The following is a 19,092-nucleotide window of genomic DNA, read 5'->3' as shown; positions in this document are numbered from 1 at the left end:
ACTAAATTTAATTTAAATGTTAACTTGTCTAAATGGAACAGGTATCATAAGCCAAACAAGTACAGAGCACCATAGCTAACCATTGTTATTAAAAACAAATCTCATGCGCACAGAGATTACCATATCAAACAAACCTAAGTCAACTTTTCAGAACTAACCACCAGAAAGAGGATTTTTCTAACAGCAGCTATGCATTATTAGCTGGTATCTGATCAATTGCTAGTATTCAGTCATAAGCAAACAAAGTCACTTTTATGACTTCACAGGAAGATAGAAGTGCATGTCTGCCTTTTTAAGGTATGAAAAGATCAACGCATTCTCATTCCCAACTCATCACATGCTGATACTTGAACAAGAGCCCTTTGCACCAGATTTCAATGCATGGGATACCCCTTTACCATCACTTTCTGGTGCACAGGGAAAGCTGCATATTGACAGTTACACCTCTGCTGAGGTAAAAGATGCACTGGCTGTGTGATGGGTCATTGACCAGCAAACCAGGTAGTAGGAGTGCAGAAAACAGCTTATAGAAGCTGAGCTGTAAGAGCTATGATTGGGCATTTGTGATTATATATGTTGTACTATAACTAATTAACCTTTTTGTTTTAAAGTTTAGCAATGAAAAAAGATTGAAAATAAAACCTACAATATTTGTACCAAACCAAGGAACATCTCAGGTAAAGTGTTTAATATATTACTGCTGTAACACACCAAAACCCACTAATATAACAGACTGTTGATAAAATCATACGGAAACACAAATCGGTGTTATTCTGTAGTGTGCTGCTCATTTAAATTCACACCTTAGGAAAAAAAAGGGAAAAAAAGAGTGTAATAGTTTCCTGACACTTGATATGAACTGGAGGTGAGAGGGCCTTGAATACTGTGCTTCACCCTCCGTTGTTCCTGTAGATTAGTAGCCAGAAGCTATCTGTGGGAAAACGTTCCTATTGCAGGTGTGAATTTGTGTAATTGTGCTATTCTAAAGCAAAGCACATAAGTGACAAAAATCCTTCAAGGTTAAATGGCAACTCAGACAAAAAGCAGTAGAAATGAAGTGACTCCAAATGAGCACGAGATAATGGATTGGAAACAGACGTCCATCCTGCAAAGTTTCATTTATTGCCCCACTGTGTTCACAACTGCAGCAAGACTCGACAAACTAGAAGAGACGTGCTCACACAGCAGGGCTCAGATGTATGACGACAGCCTTCAGACGCACTCAGACAAATAAGATAAAAGTCACACAGACTTTAATTTCCCAGCATTTGTTTCATTGTTTTACAGCATTCTGAGGGAAGTCAAATCAAACAATAGCTTTTTACTGTGTGCTTGAACCCAGTGCACCGCAAGCGTGTTTGTGAGAAACTCCATCATAAAATGGGATATGAATGGAAAAAACTAAGAGAGCGAGCACGGTTTCAACTGATGTCTTCCAGTTGTGTGACCTCTCTTTCCTTCTGCTTCTTTTTTCTGTCTCCCTGCCTCACTCGGTTTAATAAGGCCAGCTGTAGAGTCTGGCTCTCTTGGGAAACACGGTAGAGTGTGGCTGGCGGTGAGGCTGAATGAGGCTGAAATTGGGGCTGGTGGTGATGGTAGGGGGTGCAAGTTGGGGGGCGAGCACTTCCGACCATTTTCCCAATGCAATACACCATGCAGTCTGGAGCTCTGGCAGTCTGCCACAAGCTCTCCCTTTCGTCTTCTTTGCTGCCCCTCCCTCATTTCCTTCCTTTCTATCCTACTTTTCTTCCTTTCCCTTCTTTCCAGCTTCCCCCCTTTTTTCCTATTCTTCTTCCTGTTGTCGTTCTTTTTGTGCTTTCCTTGATGTGGAAACCAGACAATTTCTATGGTAATGACCCATTCTGAATGTCTGCTTAGTGGCACCATAACAACTCCAGAAACCCTTTCCATTTCGCTTCTTTCTACTTTCACTTGGGGTCAAGGCTAAAAATGAGCATTCAAGGATAAATAGATAAGTAGCTTGAACTGTCTTTCTCTCGTCAGATGCTTGTGCGCTGGTACTGTATCAGATCCGGACTTGCTTCCGAATTTTGACAGGTCCCTGACCCGCGCCACAGTGGTTCAGCTGGGTTGGGATTGTGGGTGTGTGTTGTACTTCTGTCCTCATGTTAGTTTTGTGTATGTGAGAGCATGCATGTCCATGTGTGAGAGAGTGAGATTGGGCTCAGTTATGTTTGTGGGTGTTTTTCATCAGACTAATGAATAATATGTCTGAGAAAAGAGTATCGAGCAAGAGGAGGGGAAAGGATGGGGGAGGAGACAGGAGGGGTAATGACTATCAGATGGTGTTCTACTACTGTTCAGCTGCCACTACTACTACTGCTGCTGTGTTTCTTAAGTAGAAAACCACTTAGTTTGAACATTTTCATATAGTGTGCGATTATTTTTCTCTTGAACTGTGCAATAACCATCATGAAATGAAACAGTTTTTCCCAAAGTGAGAAGAAAGTAAGTTGAAAGTCTGGTCACATGTGAAAGGAGATGCTCAGAAACCCATTAAAGCCACAGTCTGCAGTTCTTTTCATATATAGAACTGCAAATTTATATATATGTATATATATATATATATATATATATATATATATATATTTATATATATAAGCTCAACTGAAGTAATTGTAATACAGTATCAGTCTGAAACTTTGAGCTTGGCCACTGGCATTTCATTTCTTAACCAGAAATCACAATATTTACACAAAGAAACAGAACAACATTTTTACTATGTCAGCTAATATTAAGTGTATATAACTGTTATATATGTTTACTTACCATTAAAAACCCCTCTGTTGTGAGAAAGTTTCATTCACAAACTTTAAATCGCTCTAACATGTCATGGAAGAGGAATTGTGTTTGTAATACTTTGTTTCCAACTGATAACTTTTGGTTTACTCTCATTTCTTTCTTTTGAGCTTCAGCATGTAGCCTTTTCAATTCAATAACTCTGGAAACCCACATACCAAATAATGACTGATGAAGCAACTGACCAACAAACATAGTGGAAAATGTAGCAGATAAAGAGTCACTTCAGGATGCAGTGAAGAACAAAGTAGGACAAAAATAAAATTAATGAAATGCAAACATTTCATGTAAATGTTGATTGAGTTTACTGAAAATTACCATTTAAACCCAGGCGCGTTTAGTTAATACCCTTGTTTAAACCGGTGTCCTACAAATAACTCTGCAGGTGTACATAGGCAGTAAGTAAGTGACACCTCTCTGGACTGAATTCTGAATCATCTAAATTAAAACCAAGCTTTGCAGTTGCATTTAGATTACTGGAGCTCTATCCAACGTTTCTGTTAATGCTGGATTTTGTATTTTAACAGTCAGGTAGATTGCTTCCAAGTAAGGTATGATTTTGTCGTATGGACATGCATTCACCCTGCAAATGAACCAAGACCCCTGGTTTTCCAGCAGACCAGATGTAGCATTTTTTTGGTTCACACTAGAGTTTGAATACATGTTCATGCTACTCCAAAAAACAAATAAACAAAAAACAAAACAAAACAAAACAACAAAAAACAAACAAACAAACAAACAAACAAACAAACAAACAAACAAACAAACAAAAAAAACAAACAACAAAAAAAAAAAACCATACTCCTTGTGTAAGCTGACCAGAGTTCATTTAAAGCAGACCAGCAGTACCAATGTGTCCTAAAAGAGCATTTAAAAATCAAATATGTTTATTAGCTAGCTGTTTTAAGCAACTACATGTAATCCACACTATTTTCTGTCTTAAAATAAATAAATAAATAAATAAATAAATAAACAGAAATATGCATCCCCCTACAACTCAGTTTAAAGCTAGCTTAGTGTTAGCTTCAGTGACTGCATGGTGCACAACAAAGACATTTTTCATAAAGAAACTGCAGTCCTCAGGTCCTCATGACATATCTTATTTGATTACAAATCTTAAACATAAAATAGACAGCCAAGAAAACAAAAATGTGTTTACAACAACTCTAGGAATGTGTTACATTTGATTTATGGTGAAAACTAGCTGCTGATATTCTGCATTTAGCTCCAACTTGAAGTAGGCTAGCAAACAAGAAGACTCAAATATGTTTAAGTACAGGAGTGATGCTGGGATACTGGTTAGTATTGTTTTAAATTTCAAGTTTCCCACTTCAAAATTGGTTGCTAAAAAAATAAAATCATGGCTCAACACATATCATTACGCCAGTATGTGCTAATTTAAAACAAAAGATGAAAAAGACAAGGCCAAACTTTTGAGTAAAAAAAGGACTGGTGAGTTGATACAAATTCTGCTTGTAACATATAACTAAACTAAAAACTGATAAGGAATTTTTTTTTTTTTTTTTTTGTACTTTTAGAAAATCTAAAAAAAAAAACATAATAAAAAAATACAAACAACAACAACAACAACAAAAAAACCCAAACACTTAGGGCATTATTTATGTGATTTTTTAGGCCATTAACTTTAGAGTGTGATGAAAACAGTATTATGGAAGATTACATTTTGGAGGGATTTGAATAAGAACAAGTCAGTTAAGGGAACTAATATGTCCATTGCTAAGAAACACTAAACAAACACCAGCAAATTTGGGAAACTTGGGAGAACTGGCCTGTGTCACTTTAATTTACAATTCTTAAAAGGCAAGCAAAACATTTTTTTTTGTCTTTTTTTTCTTTTCTAATGTATTCATTGTGATCCCCACATGTTGATTCTCTTCTATCACAAATGGTGAGTGTACCTTTCTTGCTATATTAACTACACTTCAGGTTACAAATATACTCTATTTCTACAGTAATTTTAACCATAACCTTCATGAGAACAAACTGACTGACAGCCAGCACTCTCCAGGAGAGGCACATTCACCGTCATCATGTAAAACAGAGAGCGTGTTGTGGACTAAGGTGAACATTTTATGTAGTTTTTATGTAAATAACACCATTATTGAACTGTAATAGAGCTCTTTCCTGGTCATACAACATTCTTTGTTGAAATTTAGATGTGCTATTCTAAAACGATGCATGATCAAGATTATACCCAGTCAAATGTGTTCTGGCCTCAGGGCAATAATTCAGAGTGAAATGGATGCTGTGTTAGACCAGCCACACTCTCTTAAGAGATGCAAATAAAAGGAATATTATGCTAATGCATGTAACGACGGACCACAGAGGTTGTAACTGGTTTGGAAAAACACTTCCATAGTGCAGTGGGAAGTTAGAAATATACAGACAGACTGTGTTGACTTTAATCAAGCCGTGTGGGTGATGATCTATGGGCTTGTTTCATTTTTGCAAAGTATGTTTTTCAGGTTTTGCATGATAAACTTTGTGATATATTATCATTTCATCCATCACAGAATTTTTATCTTGTCTGCATTACAGAGCTGAAAATCATTAGTAATATTTCACAAGTTTTGTTAGAGTATTTTCACAAACCCCATCAATGTATTTGGCTCTTCCTACCCCCACATTTCATTTGTCTTTTCTACCTCTATCACTTAAAGTCACATATGCCAAAAGAAAAATATTATTTGGAAGCGATCCGAACTGAAGCCTACTGTTTACCACAGTTGTCAAAATTTTCTCCCTTGCAAGAGAAATGAGCTGTAGGATTACACTGAAATGTTGGCTCCAGAAAGATCCAGTTTGTTTTTGCTCAGTGGTTCTGATATATATGGTTAATTTTCATTCATGGTTTCATTATTTGCAGTGCCTACATAACAGTTCAGTTGCGGTGTTGATTCAGGAGCAGCCAACCGGATGTGTCCAATGAGAGTGGAAAAGACTTCCATCTTTGTTTACCTTGCATCTTAGTGCAGCAGAAGATTGTTCATTTGTTCAAATTTATTGAAAGATATTGTCTGAATGTCCACTGGGGTAATCTAGACTGTCAGAGCTGCTTTACTTGATTGCACAAAATGTGTTTTAATACTGTTTTTGCTTTTGAAACCAAACACATTAGGAAGTAAGAGTTCTATTTTTATTTGAAAAGAAAGAAAGAGAGAGAGAGAGACTTTAGTCCCACCTACAGCTACCCATCCCTCTGCTTCCTCCATCCTTTCTGTTTCGAGCACTCTGTATGTACGGAAATCAACCACTGCAACCAACTTTGGCTTCTGTTCATTCACATAATACCACAGCATAAACAGTCCGGATTGAAGGGTAGCGATAGGAAGGCGGGAGAAATGTGGAAACAAGAAAAAAAAAAGACAGAGGTATCGAGGGTGATGAATGCTGACTGTAACATTGTGTAACTGACAGATTATTCATTATGCTATTAGTTTTCAGCAGCAGCTTACTGTTGCCAATCTACACAAAAGGGGCATACCAGCAGTGGCATTTAGGTTTAGAGTTTTCAGTGAGGTACTACTGATGATTATGGACTTTATAGTTGAATTTTACGTAGGTTGTCAGCCTTTAACCGCTGTACATTTAAAGCAGAAGGAAAAATGTGAAGGTCACTCAGTTGCAAAATCATAGCTAATAAAATCCAAGAACTCTAAAAGGAATTAAAGTATTACTCCAGTATGGCTTGCCATATATACAAAAATTTGACTTAAGAAAAAAACAAACAAAAAAAAAACAAACATCTTGTCTGTTTTGTGTTCTTTGTCTTTGGTCGCTTTGCTGTCTTCTTCTGATATATTTTTGCTTTTTAGAGGAAGACAGATTGTTTGAGTGAGCATAAGTGAGTAAAGTAGCAGATTCCTTTTACAGAGAACCCATGAACCACGCCGTCATCACCCAAACACTCCACCCCGAAACATCTGAATCCCTTAAGAGTAAACTACTTTCAGACCCTCTGGCATCCCAGTGGAGATAAAAATGTTTCAAACACAGCTGAATAAATCCAACCTTAATTCATCTGCTCAGCTTCCAGAGGTGGAAGCAGAGGGAAGGACTAAATACACTATCTATCTATCTATCTATCTATCTATCTATCTATCTATCTATCTATCTATCTATCTATCTATCTATCTATCTATCTATCTATCAAACATTTTTTATGATTGGATTGTGCGTTGCAGAGGACTCTGAGGGCGATGCAAGTACTGTTTTAGGGTGGATTTCCCCTGGAACATATCAGCGTGCAGCCAAAACAAACTCCTGCTGATGGTTTGCCTCTTGCCTCCGGTCTCTCTGGCCTGCTTTTAGACAGCAGCCGAGGGACTCTTACCGCTCAGAGGGAGGAGCGAGCCAGTCCTTTGGCCCTCCCACGGTTATAAGACCAGAGACAGACTGAAACACTCAGACTGCAGACACACGTGGAGCAAAAAGGCAGAGAAAAGGAGGACGAAGGCAGAGACCAATAGAAAACAAGAGAGCATGAAGCTGCCGGCACAGAGTAGGTTTTACTAGTTTCGCTTTTGGGAGTGAAACAGATAAATATAGAAACAAAGGACAAAACAAGAAGGTCAAGGAAGCAAGGAAAAGGAAGGCAAAGTTTGACTTCAATATGCTCTGCATTGAAGATTCTCCGTGATTTTTTGTGATGTGAGATGTGTTTTCTTTTTCTTTTTTTGGTGTGTGTGTCAACTGATACAAAACAAGGACCTGGACCTGCAGCTACCCATGACAGCAGATCTGGGGTCCAGTCATTTTGACCTCAACTTGCTAATGCGTTACTTTCAGTAAAGATATAGATCAATTAACTAAGACTCACAAAAGAAACATCTGATTCACTTGGCAAATAACACCCTTAGTTGTGTTAGCATCAGCACCACTTGCGACCAAGCATCTTCAGCTCAAGCTTAACAGCTCGTAACTTGCCTTGAGGACCTCTCCAAAGGACTGATCAGTAGCTGTCTCACAGAAGATGACATTTGCCATGCTGCGCACGGCGCCTCCTGCAGGCCGCTTCTTGTATGGTGACATTGCTCTCCTTTCTGAAGATGATGATGAGAACGGCAGTGAGGGGTCAGGCTCTGAGGAGCGAACTACCAATTCCTCCAACTCTGCTGCCTTCCGCCTGTCTTCATCGTCCCCATCTGCCTTTCATATCAAGATGAACAGGAAGAGGAAGATGTGTGGGGGCGGAGGGGTTGGAGGGGTAGGGAGCATGGCGGGTAGACTTGCCCCCTCCCCAGGCTCATCAGGCCATGGGGAAGTTCGTCAAAGGACTGCAGCCAACGCACGGGAGAGAGATCGTACCAATTCTGTCAACACAGCATTCACAGCCCTGCGCACACTCATCCCCACCGAGCCTGCAGACAGGTACAGAGCTGCATCAGTCATGCTTTGTCAAGACAGTTTATCTGATGCCCCTTTAATTACACTTCAATCATTTTAGGAATTTACTGTTTTTGTAAAATACATTCAAACATAAGTTGGTATTTCCAGTTACTATAACAGAAAAAAAATCTTCAGCATCCTTCTGTGTGTTCAGTCTAAATGTTGCACCTTAGTGTGTAAAAGTGCAACACGTGTGGGAATTAAATAGTTAAATAAAATTCTCTCTACATGTCTTTTGATGATTACAGGAAGTTGTCAAAGATCGAGACGCTACGTTTGGCCAGCAGCTACATAAGCCATCTGGGGAACGTGTTGCTTCTGGGTGAGGGGCTTCATGATGGACAGCCTTGCCACGCTCCCTCACCACCATTCTTTCACGTCAGCTCCTCCCCCAACCGAGGATCTGACCAATCATCTCAGCCCAAGCACATCTGTACCTTCTGCCTCAGCAACCAGAGAAAAATGGTGAGCGGAAAACTTTAAGAGAAATCAGTTAAAAGGTGAAATTAAAAATTGTGTTCATGATTACCACACTCATAAAACAATGCCATTATCATATTCATTTACATCTGAAGGCAGAAAATATATTAGTTTCCACTGCATTTATTAAGGTTGAATAGAATTAGAAAACAGGAATAAATACACATTTAACAAAAGGACAAGCTTATCATAAACACGGGGTGGTGGTTTAGGGTCAGTTTCGTGTCAAAAGTTGACCTAAGATCAGTGACTGTTCCCATAAACCTGACTGGCCCAGAGGGACTTTAAAGTGCAACCTCTTTTAGAGACCACTTTTGGGGTGAAGGACTGTGTATTATTGTACTGTTGGGGGTTGGTTTTACTCGAGCAGCTGGCCTGAAAGTTCAAGGTGGATTCTAAAAATCCCTGTAAATTACACTCCATAGACACCATTGTTTTTCTGTCAGAGGAGCTATGACAGAGCAGAGAGTACAGGTTGGTCAAACAGCGAGCTGTCTTTTTCACAGAAAACCCAGACGAAATGCGTACACAAAATATGAATTTAAAGTTTACAAGGGTATTTATACACACAGAGATTTATGACCGAGAGCATATAAAATCCATCCAAAACCATCTGTATAATTTCAAGAATGTTTTGACTTCAGTCTGAATTTGAAAAGGTTTTGATCATAACCACTGAAGAACTGACCTGATGCACAAAACTCCAGCATTGCAATACTCCTTACATATATACCATTTTTAAAAAAAACATAAAAAAAAATAAAACAAGACTAAAAATGAAAGCACTATTTTGAGGAAACCCTCTCATAATGCTGATCTACTCGTTGACGCGGACATAGAAATGGTAAACTTCATTCATTGTGTGTTTCTGCCCTTGTTTGATTGATTCAGCACTGGAAATTGACATAATCAAGAACACTCTCACATAAGAAAGTCATTGGTCTGATGAGAAATAATAGGGAATGAAGAATTGCCATCAGCTGAGTGAAATCAAATATTTATGAGCCCAGCTCGGATTTTGACAAACACCACAGAAGATGATAGAGGGTTGACGTCCACTCAGCCCTCCCTCTACAGCCATAGCTGCTGCCCATTTAGCAGGATTTATGGATAAGGAGCTGACATCTGGCAGACTCCCCCGTTACCCCAGCAGTGTGTGAAAGCCAATACCCTCCTCAGTGTCTAAACCCAGAGACCCTTCAGCTGAAGGATAACTTGAGTCTCAGCAGTGTGAGTCTCCCCTCTATTCCTCCCCCTCCTGCCTCCCCTCTGAACTTCTACAAGTGAAAGACTAGACGTCAGTGTCTGAGCCCAGACGCCCTCGGTTGGGAGATAACTGGCTTGAAACTTGTCTTATTCTCACTCATCAATCTCTTTTTCTTTTGGCTTCTGTCTGTCCTCCCTGGCTCACTCATTTTTATTCTCTCCATCCTTTATTCACACCCACACCTCCCTCTGATTTACCTTTTACCTCCTTAACTCACGACCCCCAGCTCCTCTGTGCATATCGATCAGCCTGGTGGAGGTCAAAGCTGCCACTTGGATCTGTGTAATACTATCTACTGCTGTCAACCCAGCACTGCAGATGCATGACCGACCTGTAAATGCATGCTGCGTAGAAAACAATTTTGAAACTTTCTTATGTCAAACAGCTCAAACACAGACACTTTGACTAAGTCTGTGGTAGCCAGCTGTCAGTCACATTTGCTGTTTCCCATTAACTACATGAAAAGTCTCAGTATTCTCTCTTATAAGTAATATGCATCACACCAAAGCCAATTCATTCCACTGATGAAGTGAGCCCATGTGAAAGTCATTGTCATCAAATAACCTTTTGGTTTCTTCAATCAGGTCCTCAGAAAACACAAACGTATTAAAGATGCATGTGCTTTATTACAACAGAAAGATGAAAAAATGTCTTTGTATGAAGAACAAGACACAAATGTACCTTTAGAGCAACTTTAACATATCATAGAGATCATATTCATAGTGAAATAAGCTTGTTAAAGGGATCTGAATAGGCTCTCAGAATTCCTTAATCTTAATCCACTCATTTATTATTATAAAAACCCATAATAAGAACCAAACCAACAATGTAATATTAGAAGAACACATAACCACTTAAAAAATATTATCCTCTTTCTGACAATCAAAAAGCACAACTATGTTGTTTAAATTTGCCATTAAAAACAAAAAAACAAGATTTTATAAATCACAACTGAAATGTTTGTTGGGGGTTATTTTAAGTGTTGGATTAATCTACATTTGGTGCATAAGTCACTATTGAGAACAGCAGGATGGTGTGTGTGATGGATGTAGGCAAAATAAACTACAATGACAATGTTTACCATAACTAACAGTGCAGCTATCTGGCACAGAAAAATAAAATACATCAGCCTCTGGATGCTAACAACCCGTACTGTCTCTATCTCAGTATAAATAAACATGCAGAAATGTAGACTTCATTTTAAGGAGTTAACATAAACAAAAACTACTGCAGTTTAATTGCGACAGAATCCAGTTGCTGACAGGACTCACACCACAGCTGTATGCATGGTGAATATTTTGGAGGAAAATTAGGGAGCCCAGGTTTAGCCAGCATATGAATGGTTAACTGTGATTGGCAGAGCCGGAGAGCATTTTGTTTTCCCTGGAAAATATCTATGGTGTGCTTAAGTGGACTAAAGGGAAGAATCAGTACTGGTGATTACAGAGAGGAAATGATTTTGGAGGTGAAATGAGAATTTTTGTCCTGAGTTCTCCTTTTGTATGTTTTTTCGGCCATTGAGGTTCATCACAGCTGTCAAGTTTGCTTAGACCAGCTGCTTCAGTTACACTTACTTCCAATGCAGGAGAGGGTGAAAGTGTGAAAACTATATGGTCATTTCCTCTGATTATGTGTGACTACAGTATAACTGTTTCAAAACAAACAGTCTTGTTACTAACTGCTGCACACGTTGCTAACTGCTTCATATTACACATTATAAAAAAAGTGACATGAATACAAATGTGATTTAATTATCTTTATGACTTAACCCAAGTGCCCAAATGCACCAAAAGGTTAATGGTATAAGTGAAGATATTAGGAGTTTTATTTTAATCATCTTGATATTAAAGGGTGATTTATCTAGAACTACTGAAATTAAAAAAAGAAATAATGTTTTTATTTACTTCACTAAAAACTTTTTTCTGCTTTCTCCAAATGTTTGTTTGATGATCTAAGAAGTATAAACCCGTTGTCAGGTCTGTAGCTACAAATGTTAAGTTAGTCCAAGTTTATCTGGCCAAAGAAGTATAGACAACTGGCTTATTTAGAGAAAACGTTTGTGAAAAAAGTTTTGATGCAATCTCAACAGATTGATTGAAAAAAAAAAAAAAAAAAGAAGAAAAAACTCTGGATACAGATCAAGGGGAAATTTTGAATCCAGAAGCTAATCAGAGATCAATCATCCAAAAACATCAAAATGACGAAATGTGACTTTAAAAGAAATATGTGATGGAGTTTAGTGTAAACAATCTGAAGAGCAGTACATGCATACTTGTGCCTTTGATGGTGGTACCAAATAAGAGGGGGGGACACTGTTGATGGCTACATCTGTAAATGAGTTGTACAGGACTGGAGTGGAGGGCTGAGGTGAGCTATGCGTTGGTTAAATCCCTGGGCTGTCTGGTTGATTGATGCAAATATCCTGTGCAAGGCCTCTCTGCCTTTGCTGTCACGGCATCTGTCAGGTGCCTGGATTCAGTATACAACAGCAATATCTCACAGATGCAGAGTTTTTCATATCTAAGGCTTCTTTATCTTCAGTCAATATTCATTTCTATTCTCTATTAATTACCTTGAAATGTACCACTGTGGTTGTGGTCAGTGTTCCTTTTTACTGGAAAAAGAAAGAGGGTCAGTTTTATTAATAATTGATGTTCCAGTGGCAGCAACTGTGCACAACTTTTTTTCCTTTTAGTCCCTAAGCCCACACAGTTTCCTTATATCTGAAAGTTATGAAGCTCATTTGATTAATTAAAAGAGAAGTTTTATGTTTGGAAAGAAAATTAGACAAAAATAGGCAAAAATATAATGGCCATGGTACTTAATCGTGTGGTTGTTGTAAATAGACCATTTTCCTTTTGAAATGGTTAAGTTACAGGCATTTCAGGACACAGCCCAAATTTATTTCTGACTTAATGGGGTTATTTATTTGGAATTTCATGAAATTGAAGAGAAATGCATACATTTTTAGAAAAACACAACACAATGCATACTGATCCTAATATCATGAACAGTTCTAATTTGTATATTGGCTGCAGTAAAACTTTTATATATGATTAATTCTGTATGTGTGTATGTGTGTGTGTGTGTGTGGATGGAAAGAATAGACCCAAATCTGTGCAACTGGAAACTAACTCCTCTGCACTTGTCTGTTTTTGCATATTTGTGGAAAAGCAAATGAACCTTAAGTATGGTTTTATTTATGTGGGGGAAATATATCTATAAGAACTTGAGTGATTTTTTGAATGAGATGCATGTGAGTTGCATCCAGAATGTTTTTTTTTTTTTTTTTTGCACACTTACAAACACACACACAGACAGAAACATACTTACTGGCTCACTCACTGTGTCTGGAAGTCATTGGCAGAGCAGAGCAAAGCAACAAATGAGCTAATTGTTCTGTAAATGATTTATCCTCTGCTGAGGCTCTACAGCCAGTGTTTAATTCAGCGGCTGCTATTAGAAACACATTGACGTTGGGCTTTGATGGTGATGTTAAAGGAGCCTGGAAACCGCTCTCTGTGAAACGCCCTCCCTGCTTACACTCACACCCACACAAATGACATGTAATACACACATGTGGGCCTGCACTAGTGTATAGTCCACTTTTATCAAAAGCATTTCATTCCACCTCCTCAGTTTTTTTTTTTTTGTAGTCTTTTTAACCAAACAGCATTTCATTGCTTCTATCTAAAAAAGAAGAAGAAGAACAAGAAAAAAATGATAATTTGGTTAAGGAGTTCTGGATCACGACTGTGCTTTCAACACTTTCTAAACTAATGGTGTTTGGGAAGTTGTGGAAAAAGAGATGGAGAAGGAGAAAAAAAAAAAAAAAAGAAATCCAACGACTCAGCAGGATAATCAACTTAGCTATTTATTGTCCAGTTTGCACGGTGCTAAAACTACAATTTGCTTTTTTATAGAGACTAAATGACCCGTGCACCTATGAGAGCTTAAATGCATGGATAAGACATGTGCCGGAGCATGCTAATGACTGTGGTTTTTACAGTTATTTGGATATTAGTCTGTTTTCACTGGAAAAAGCATTACATCACTTTTGTGCATAAAGCTGGCATATCAATGTCATAGATGAAAACTAAATTACCCTCATTTATTGATAATGTTGGTGTGGACTTGTGAGTGAAAGCGTTGCTTCTGCGCTTTCAATTTCAAGCTATGCTAATGAGGTGCATCAAAGTTAGCTCATATACTTCAGGCAATTTTAAATATATTCTCTCCCACGTTTAGTGTGTAATACATGTGTGAGTCTGGTTTTGTGTATGACTGTGTGTATTCAAGCGAGAATCTGTCTGTATATTTTCAGCACAGATGGAAGCAGTTAAACCCTAATTTAACACCAACAGAAAAAGTCGGGTCAGATAACTAGCAAAATCTATTAGCAAAACTATCATTCTGTTGTCATTTAGTCTTCAGGGAAAGAGCTGCTCACAGAGCAAATTAAAACACAACTACAGAAAGCTGAGCCAGGCAAAGAGACCTACAACACAGCTTCAATGAAAGCACAAGCTGGCGGTTTTAATCATGCTGCTTTTTTACAACAATATCTGCTCAAGCTAATGTAAAATTATCTGTTTCAGGATGAACATCATTAATGATAAAATGTTTGTTACCCTATAATGTATTAGAATGAAGTCATCTGGGATGGGTGAAAATAAAAGTCAAGCTTGTTCTAGTCATTAGAACATATTAATGAAATGTGGGAGTAATTAAAAACATGTGTGGCCTCCTGGTGTAAACTACATCTGATTAGACCATTTGAAGTTAATCAGGTCTTTTTCTGAAGCCACCGTGATACGTATTCGCAAGCTGCAGAGCACACGAAAGTGTGATTTGTCCAAGCCACATAATAGCAGACTGGGGCTATTTGGCTTGTTATTTAGCTCAATTAAAATGTTTAATGTGTTATTTTTTTAATTGATGGCCATTTATGAGGGTAATTACAGCTTATATAAGCCACCGGAGGTCCTGACACAGACTTAAATATTTTCACTTAATAATCAAAAGGATATGACCAGTTTTTATTTCATGGTTAAATACCAGTCTCCTTATACGATTGCAGGCCGGTGCCCAAGAGGAATTACTTTTTCCAACAAGTCAGGCCTGTCCTCCTGCAGCCAGACTAAAGAGGAGACTAAATTAGATGTTTGTATTTGACAGACCAGCTTAACACAGGAAAAAAAGAGAGAGAAAGAGTGCATGGAAAAACCATAGTTATAGGTAAAGAAATAACAGGATTAAGTTTGGGAAAACCAACATCAGAGCTTTAATATGTGGGTTGATAAGATGCTCTGGAGAAAATGTACATCAAGGCTGAAAAAGGCTGCTTTCACTTCCGTAATTAAATAATATTGTTTTAGGGTGGCAATATCTTCGTATCGTATCTAAAGCAAACACCATCAGGTAATCATATTAGTGTTGGACAAATCAGCCCCCGGGGAAGTCAGTGGTATGTCTTTGTGTATGTATTTGGAATGAGAAGAGAGCAGAAATGTCATCCGACCGTGCCCTATTAGTCTTTAGGAGATTGTTTTGACTACCAGGCAAGCCTCAGAGCGACCTCCTACCTCCTCCGTTTTGACTTAACCAGTTAGACTCCATCTGAATCACTTTAACCAACAAAAGCATCACGAAGCACAAGTGGCAAGATGTGGGATGTCTTCCAGCTCTTCCATTGTAATTTGATGTAATTTGGCGAATCATCCAATTTTAACACGCTGGTTTGAAGTAAAAATTTTTGTGTATCCTCTTTCTTTAACTTCAAGTACTTTTCCATCCACTGGTAAATGCCTACAATTTTCCACAGCACTTTCCAGCAAACACCGCTAAGCACGGCTGCACTTGTGTCTTCCAGCTGCTGTTTTGATAGTTTATGTCAGAAGCAAGCATGATAACAGCAATGCTACGGTGAAGCCAGAGTTTCCCAGGCCGAGTGTAAAATCCTTTCTCACATGAACGGAGGCATTTTGGCCTAAATCCCAATTCCTCCCTCGGCTTTGCATTTAGTTTTGAGTGCACATAATTGAGTAGTGGCACATCAATGAGGAGGTGATGGTGTTTGAGTCTGGAGCCAATAGATGACCGCTACCTCTCAGTGCCAAAAGGTGCTTGGGTTAAAGGGATGGAATTGAGATTAAAAGTGGGATCAGACAACAATACTGGCCTTTGATTACATCATTAATCTGATCGGCTTTCTAAATGTTCATGATGGTCCAAAATTATGCCTTCAAATGAAATTTGAGATCAGTCATGAAATCCTCCATTATGCCTTAAAAGAAGCTGCTGTCCGTAGGACCTGATGAAAGAAACAAAAGGTCAGGGAAGTCAAGGTTTAAAATCACATTTTCAGTCTCTTATGTTCATTTAGAATATTAAGTTTGTCCAATTATGTTGTACTTCACTATAATGCAATGCAGGGTTCAAAATGGTAAACACATAATCAATTACTGTTAGAAATGGAGGAATTTATAAATATGTGGCATTTACAGAAAATGCTTTAAAACATTTTCCCATGCATACTAAACTAATTTATATTGTTGGTGTTTGCTCACGCTTGCTTTCGCAGCCAACGTTGAACGCTGAAGCGCTAATGGTTCATGTCTAGCAATGTTAATGGTAAAATCGCAGTATAATAATGGCGCTCTGCTGAGTCCAGCTGGAAGAAGGATTGCCAATATTATTTTTTAGTTCCTTGCATTCATCTAAATCAATGGGAGAACCAATTCCTGTCCAAATCTTGTGAGTTCACTCTCTTATTACCACCTGATACTCTTCCAAACACCTACCCACCTTTGTTAATGTCAGATGAAGAGATTTTTCCAAACACCTACACCTTGTGCTCAGTCTGAGAGGAAATGTGTAACAGGTGTTGGGCTGATGAGAATGAGGCCAAGGGGGGCGGCAGAAGGTTAGTTCAGATCATAGGAGAGGGGGAGAGAAAAGTCAGAAGAGGACAGGGGTGTTCAGACCTGTAGAAATCTTCTCCAAAGACATTTTTCTTTTCTGGTAAAAAAAAAATCAAGTTTGCTGTTTGACTTTTGAAAAATGTAAATCAAATTTTATTTGGACATATTTTTCAATAGAAGATGATGCAAGATGAGTCGTCAGACTGTGACAGCTTTTGGTAAGTTATCGGTGTTAAAAGACTAGCCTTATGTCAAAATAGGTTGCAATTCACCCAAAAAATAGGCCCATTAAAATCCCAAGTCTGTGGTGGCCTGAGCAGAGAAGAGGTTAGGTGAGAAGGGAAAATGTGATGTTATTTTCCTGGCCAGATAGTGAAAGTCTCCTCACCAGCCAGGAAATGAAGGCTTCTCTTTTTTGATACGATAAATGAGAAGCATATCGCCACGCACTGCCGTCATAAATCATCTCATGAAGTCACTTTTCAGCCTGTAATCATGATAGAGATGCCTGTTGCTCTTTACCACCACAACAAATGTTGTCTGCTACTTTGTGGAGTGTGTTCATGTGAGTTAACTTTATAAAGTCAGGGTTAATTTATTTTCTCTACAACTGGAGGCAAAGTACCACTCTAAACTCCAGTAACTGCAGTTAAAAAAAATTTTTTTTTTGTTTAAATATTTACATATTGCCACTTCATTCCTTCAATATGAAAAGGTCACATCAAAGGTAGCCTTTTTAGCCATGCTAAGTAGGTAGTTTTCCATAGTTTGAAAAAGCCTTAAAAATACAATAAATATAGTATAAACACTTTGTTTCAATCATTCCTCTGGTCATCAGTCTTGTTAAATGATGGGTTAAATCCTCTATGGTGAAACAACTGCAAGCTAGCTTAGTTTAGCATAAACACAGAGAGGAATATTTTAGCTAGCGCTAAAGAAAAGGCAATACAGTCTTTTCCTTAAGTTAATGTGGGTCATTTGTTCGCTGTATAATTTCCAATTTTCATGTTAAGCAGTCTTCTGGTTCTGTTTTACAATATTGTTCCTCTTGTATAAATGTTTCCAAGAGAGAAACTTTTTTTTTTCTTTCATGTGATTTCTGAGTTGAATCCTTGATGATGTGAGTTGTTGTTTTTCTCTCGTGCAGAACAAAGACAGAGACAGGAAGACAACTATTCGAAGCTAACAACGAGGACACAAACCACACGGAGAAAATGCTCATCACTCTGACAGCGCATTCTGTGATTCTACAGTCACTGCAGCTTGGAGACTAACTGGACTTGTGATGCATTTTAAAGACTTTTAAAGGACTTCTGTGGCACTTCCAGGACTTTTCAAAGAACTTTTTTTTATTATTGCTTTTTGTATTGCTTTACAAGAAACTTTTAAAATGTTTTACAGTCATAAGAAACTCATCAGTACCTTCAAAGTTCTTTCACATGCTTATCAAGATCATCAAGAAACTTTCAACCATTGTCATGAGAGACTTTTTACTGTGTTGCTCAGTGACTCTTTGGTCTGAGTCCTGTACGAATTTATGACACATGGTTGTAAAACACAAAGCCCAGAAATTTGCATTCAGCAAAAACTGTTATTATTGTGTAAACTGAAATATAAATGTATATTTATATAACATAACATTATATAATGAAACTATGTTATTTAACAGACATATGACAACTAATGTGCATAATTTTAAGGTACAAACATTGGCTATTGACATGGTTTTTAGCATCACAAGGGATACGCTGGAAATTTGGTGGTTTGGGGTATTTTTTAATAATCATTTCTAAAAGTGGAAAATGACTCAAGCTGACCAATAAAGTGTTTGTTAATCTGGGAGTAAATAATATTTCTTTCTTTCTTTCTTTATTTTATTATTATTATTTTTTTTTATCTTTTCCCAGGAATTAAGTACACTGTAACATCTTTTATAAAACAGTACCTAAACAAAAAAAAAGGTTAGAAACTGAGGGGTGAGGGATTCATACCTTGGTCGGCTACATCAGGAAGCTGTAGCCTCTGTATCCGAGGCTTTATGGTACTTTGTTGATATAAAAAGGAGAGCGGTTCAGTGAAATCTCCTCACTTATAGAGCACCACAGTAAACCTGAACTAGTTTCATGAACCTAATCAATGCTTTTACATTTATCTCACCCTCTGTTTTTTTCTTCATATGCTCTCACCCATTTA

General features: G+C 37.9%; 1 protein-coding gene across 1 annotated transcript; it reads left to right on the top strand.

Annotated features, from left to right (window-relative positions):
- Positions 1-7,270: 7,270 nt before the first annotated feature.
- scxa (scleraxis bHLH transcription factor a) lies at positions 7,271-18,743 on the top strand. The gene is made up of 3 exons (XM_041988370.1): positions 7,271-8,211; positions 8,478-8,694; positions 18,047-18,743. The coding sequence occupies exons 1-3, from the start codon at positions 7,814-7,816 to the stop codon at positions 18,083-18,085; spliced, it is 654 nt and encodes a 217-aa protein (XP_041844304.1). The 5' UTR covers positions 7,271-7,813; the 3' UTR covers positions 18,086-18,743.
- The last annotated feature ends 349 nt before the right edge of the window (positions 18,744-19,092 follow it).

This window comes from Melanotaenia boesemani, chromosome 6 (genome assembly GCF_017639745.1).
Source record: "Melanotaenia boesemani isolate fMelBoe1 chromosome 6, fMelBoe1.pri, whole genome shotgun sequence".
In the NCBI taxonomy this organism is placed as follows: domain Eukaryota; kingdom Metazoa; phylum Chordata; class Actinopteri; order Atheriniformes; family Melanotaeniidae; genus Melanotaenia; species Melanotaenia boesemani.
Note: the sequence above shows the minus strand (reverse complement) of the source record. Positions and strands in the feature narration are given on the sequence as shown.

What these genes read in the sequence shown, in the direction of transcription:
- scxa (XM_041988370.1), top strand. Translation starts at nt 7,814, where the DNA reads ATGACATTTGCCATGCTGCGCACGGCGCCTCCTGCAGGCCGCTTCTTG. An exon ending in CCCACCGAGCCTGCAGACAG is followed by an intron (nt 8,212 to 8,477) that starts GTACAGAGCTGC and finishes TGATGATTACAG; the next exon opens with GAAGTTGTCAAAGATCGAGA. An exon ending in TCAGCAACCAGAGAAAAATG is followed by an intron (nt 8,695 to 18,046) that starts GTGAGCGGAAAA and finishes TCTCTCGTGCAG; the next exon opens with AACAAAGACAGAGACAGGAA.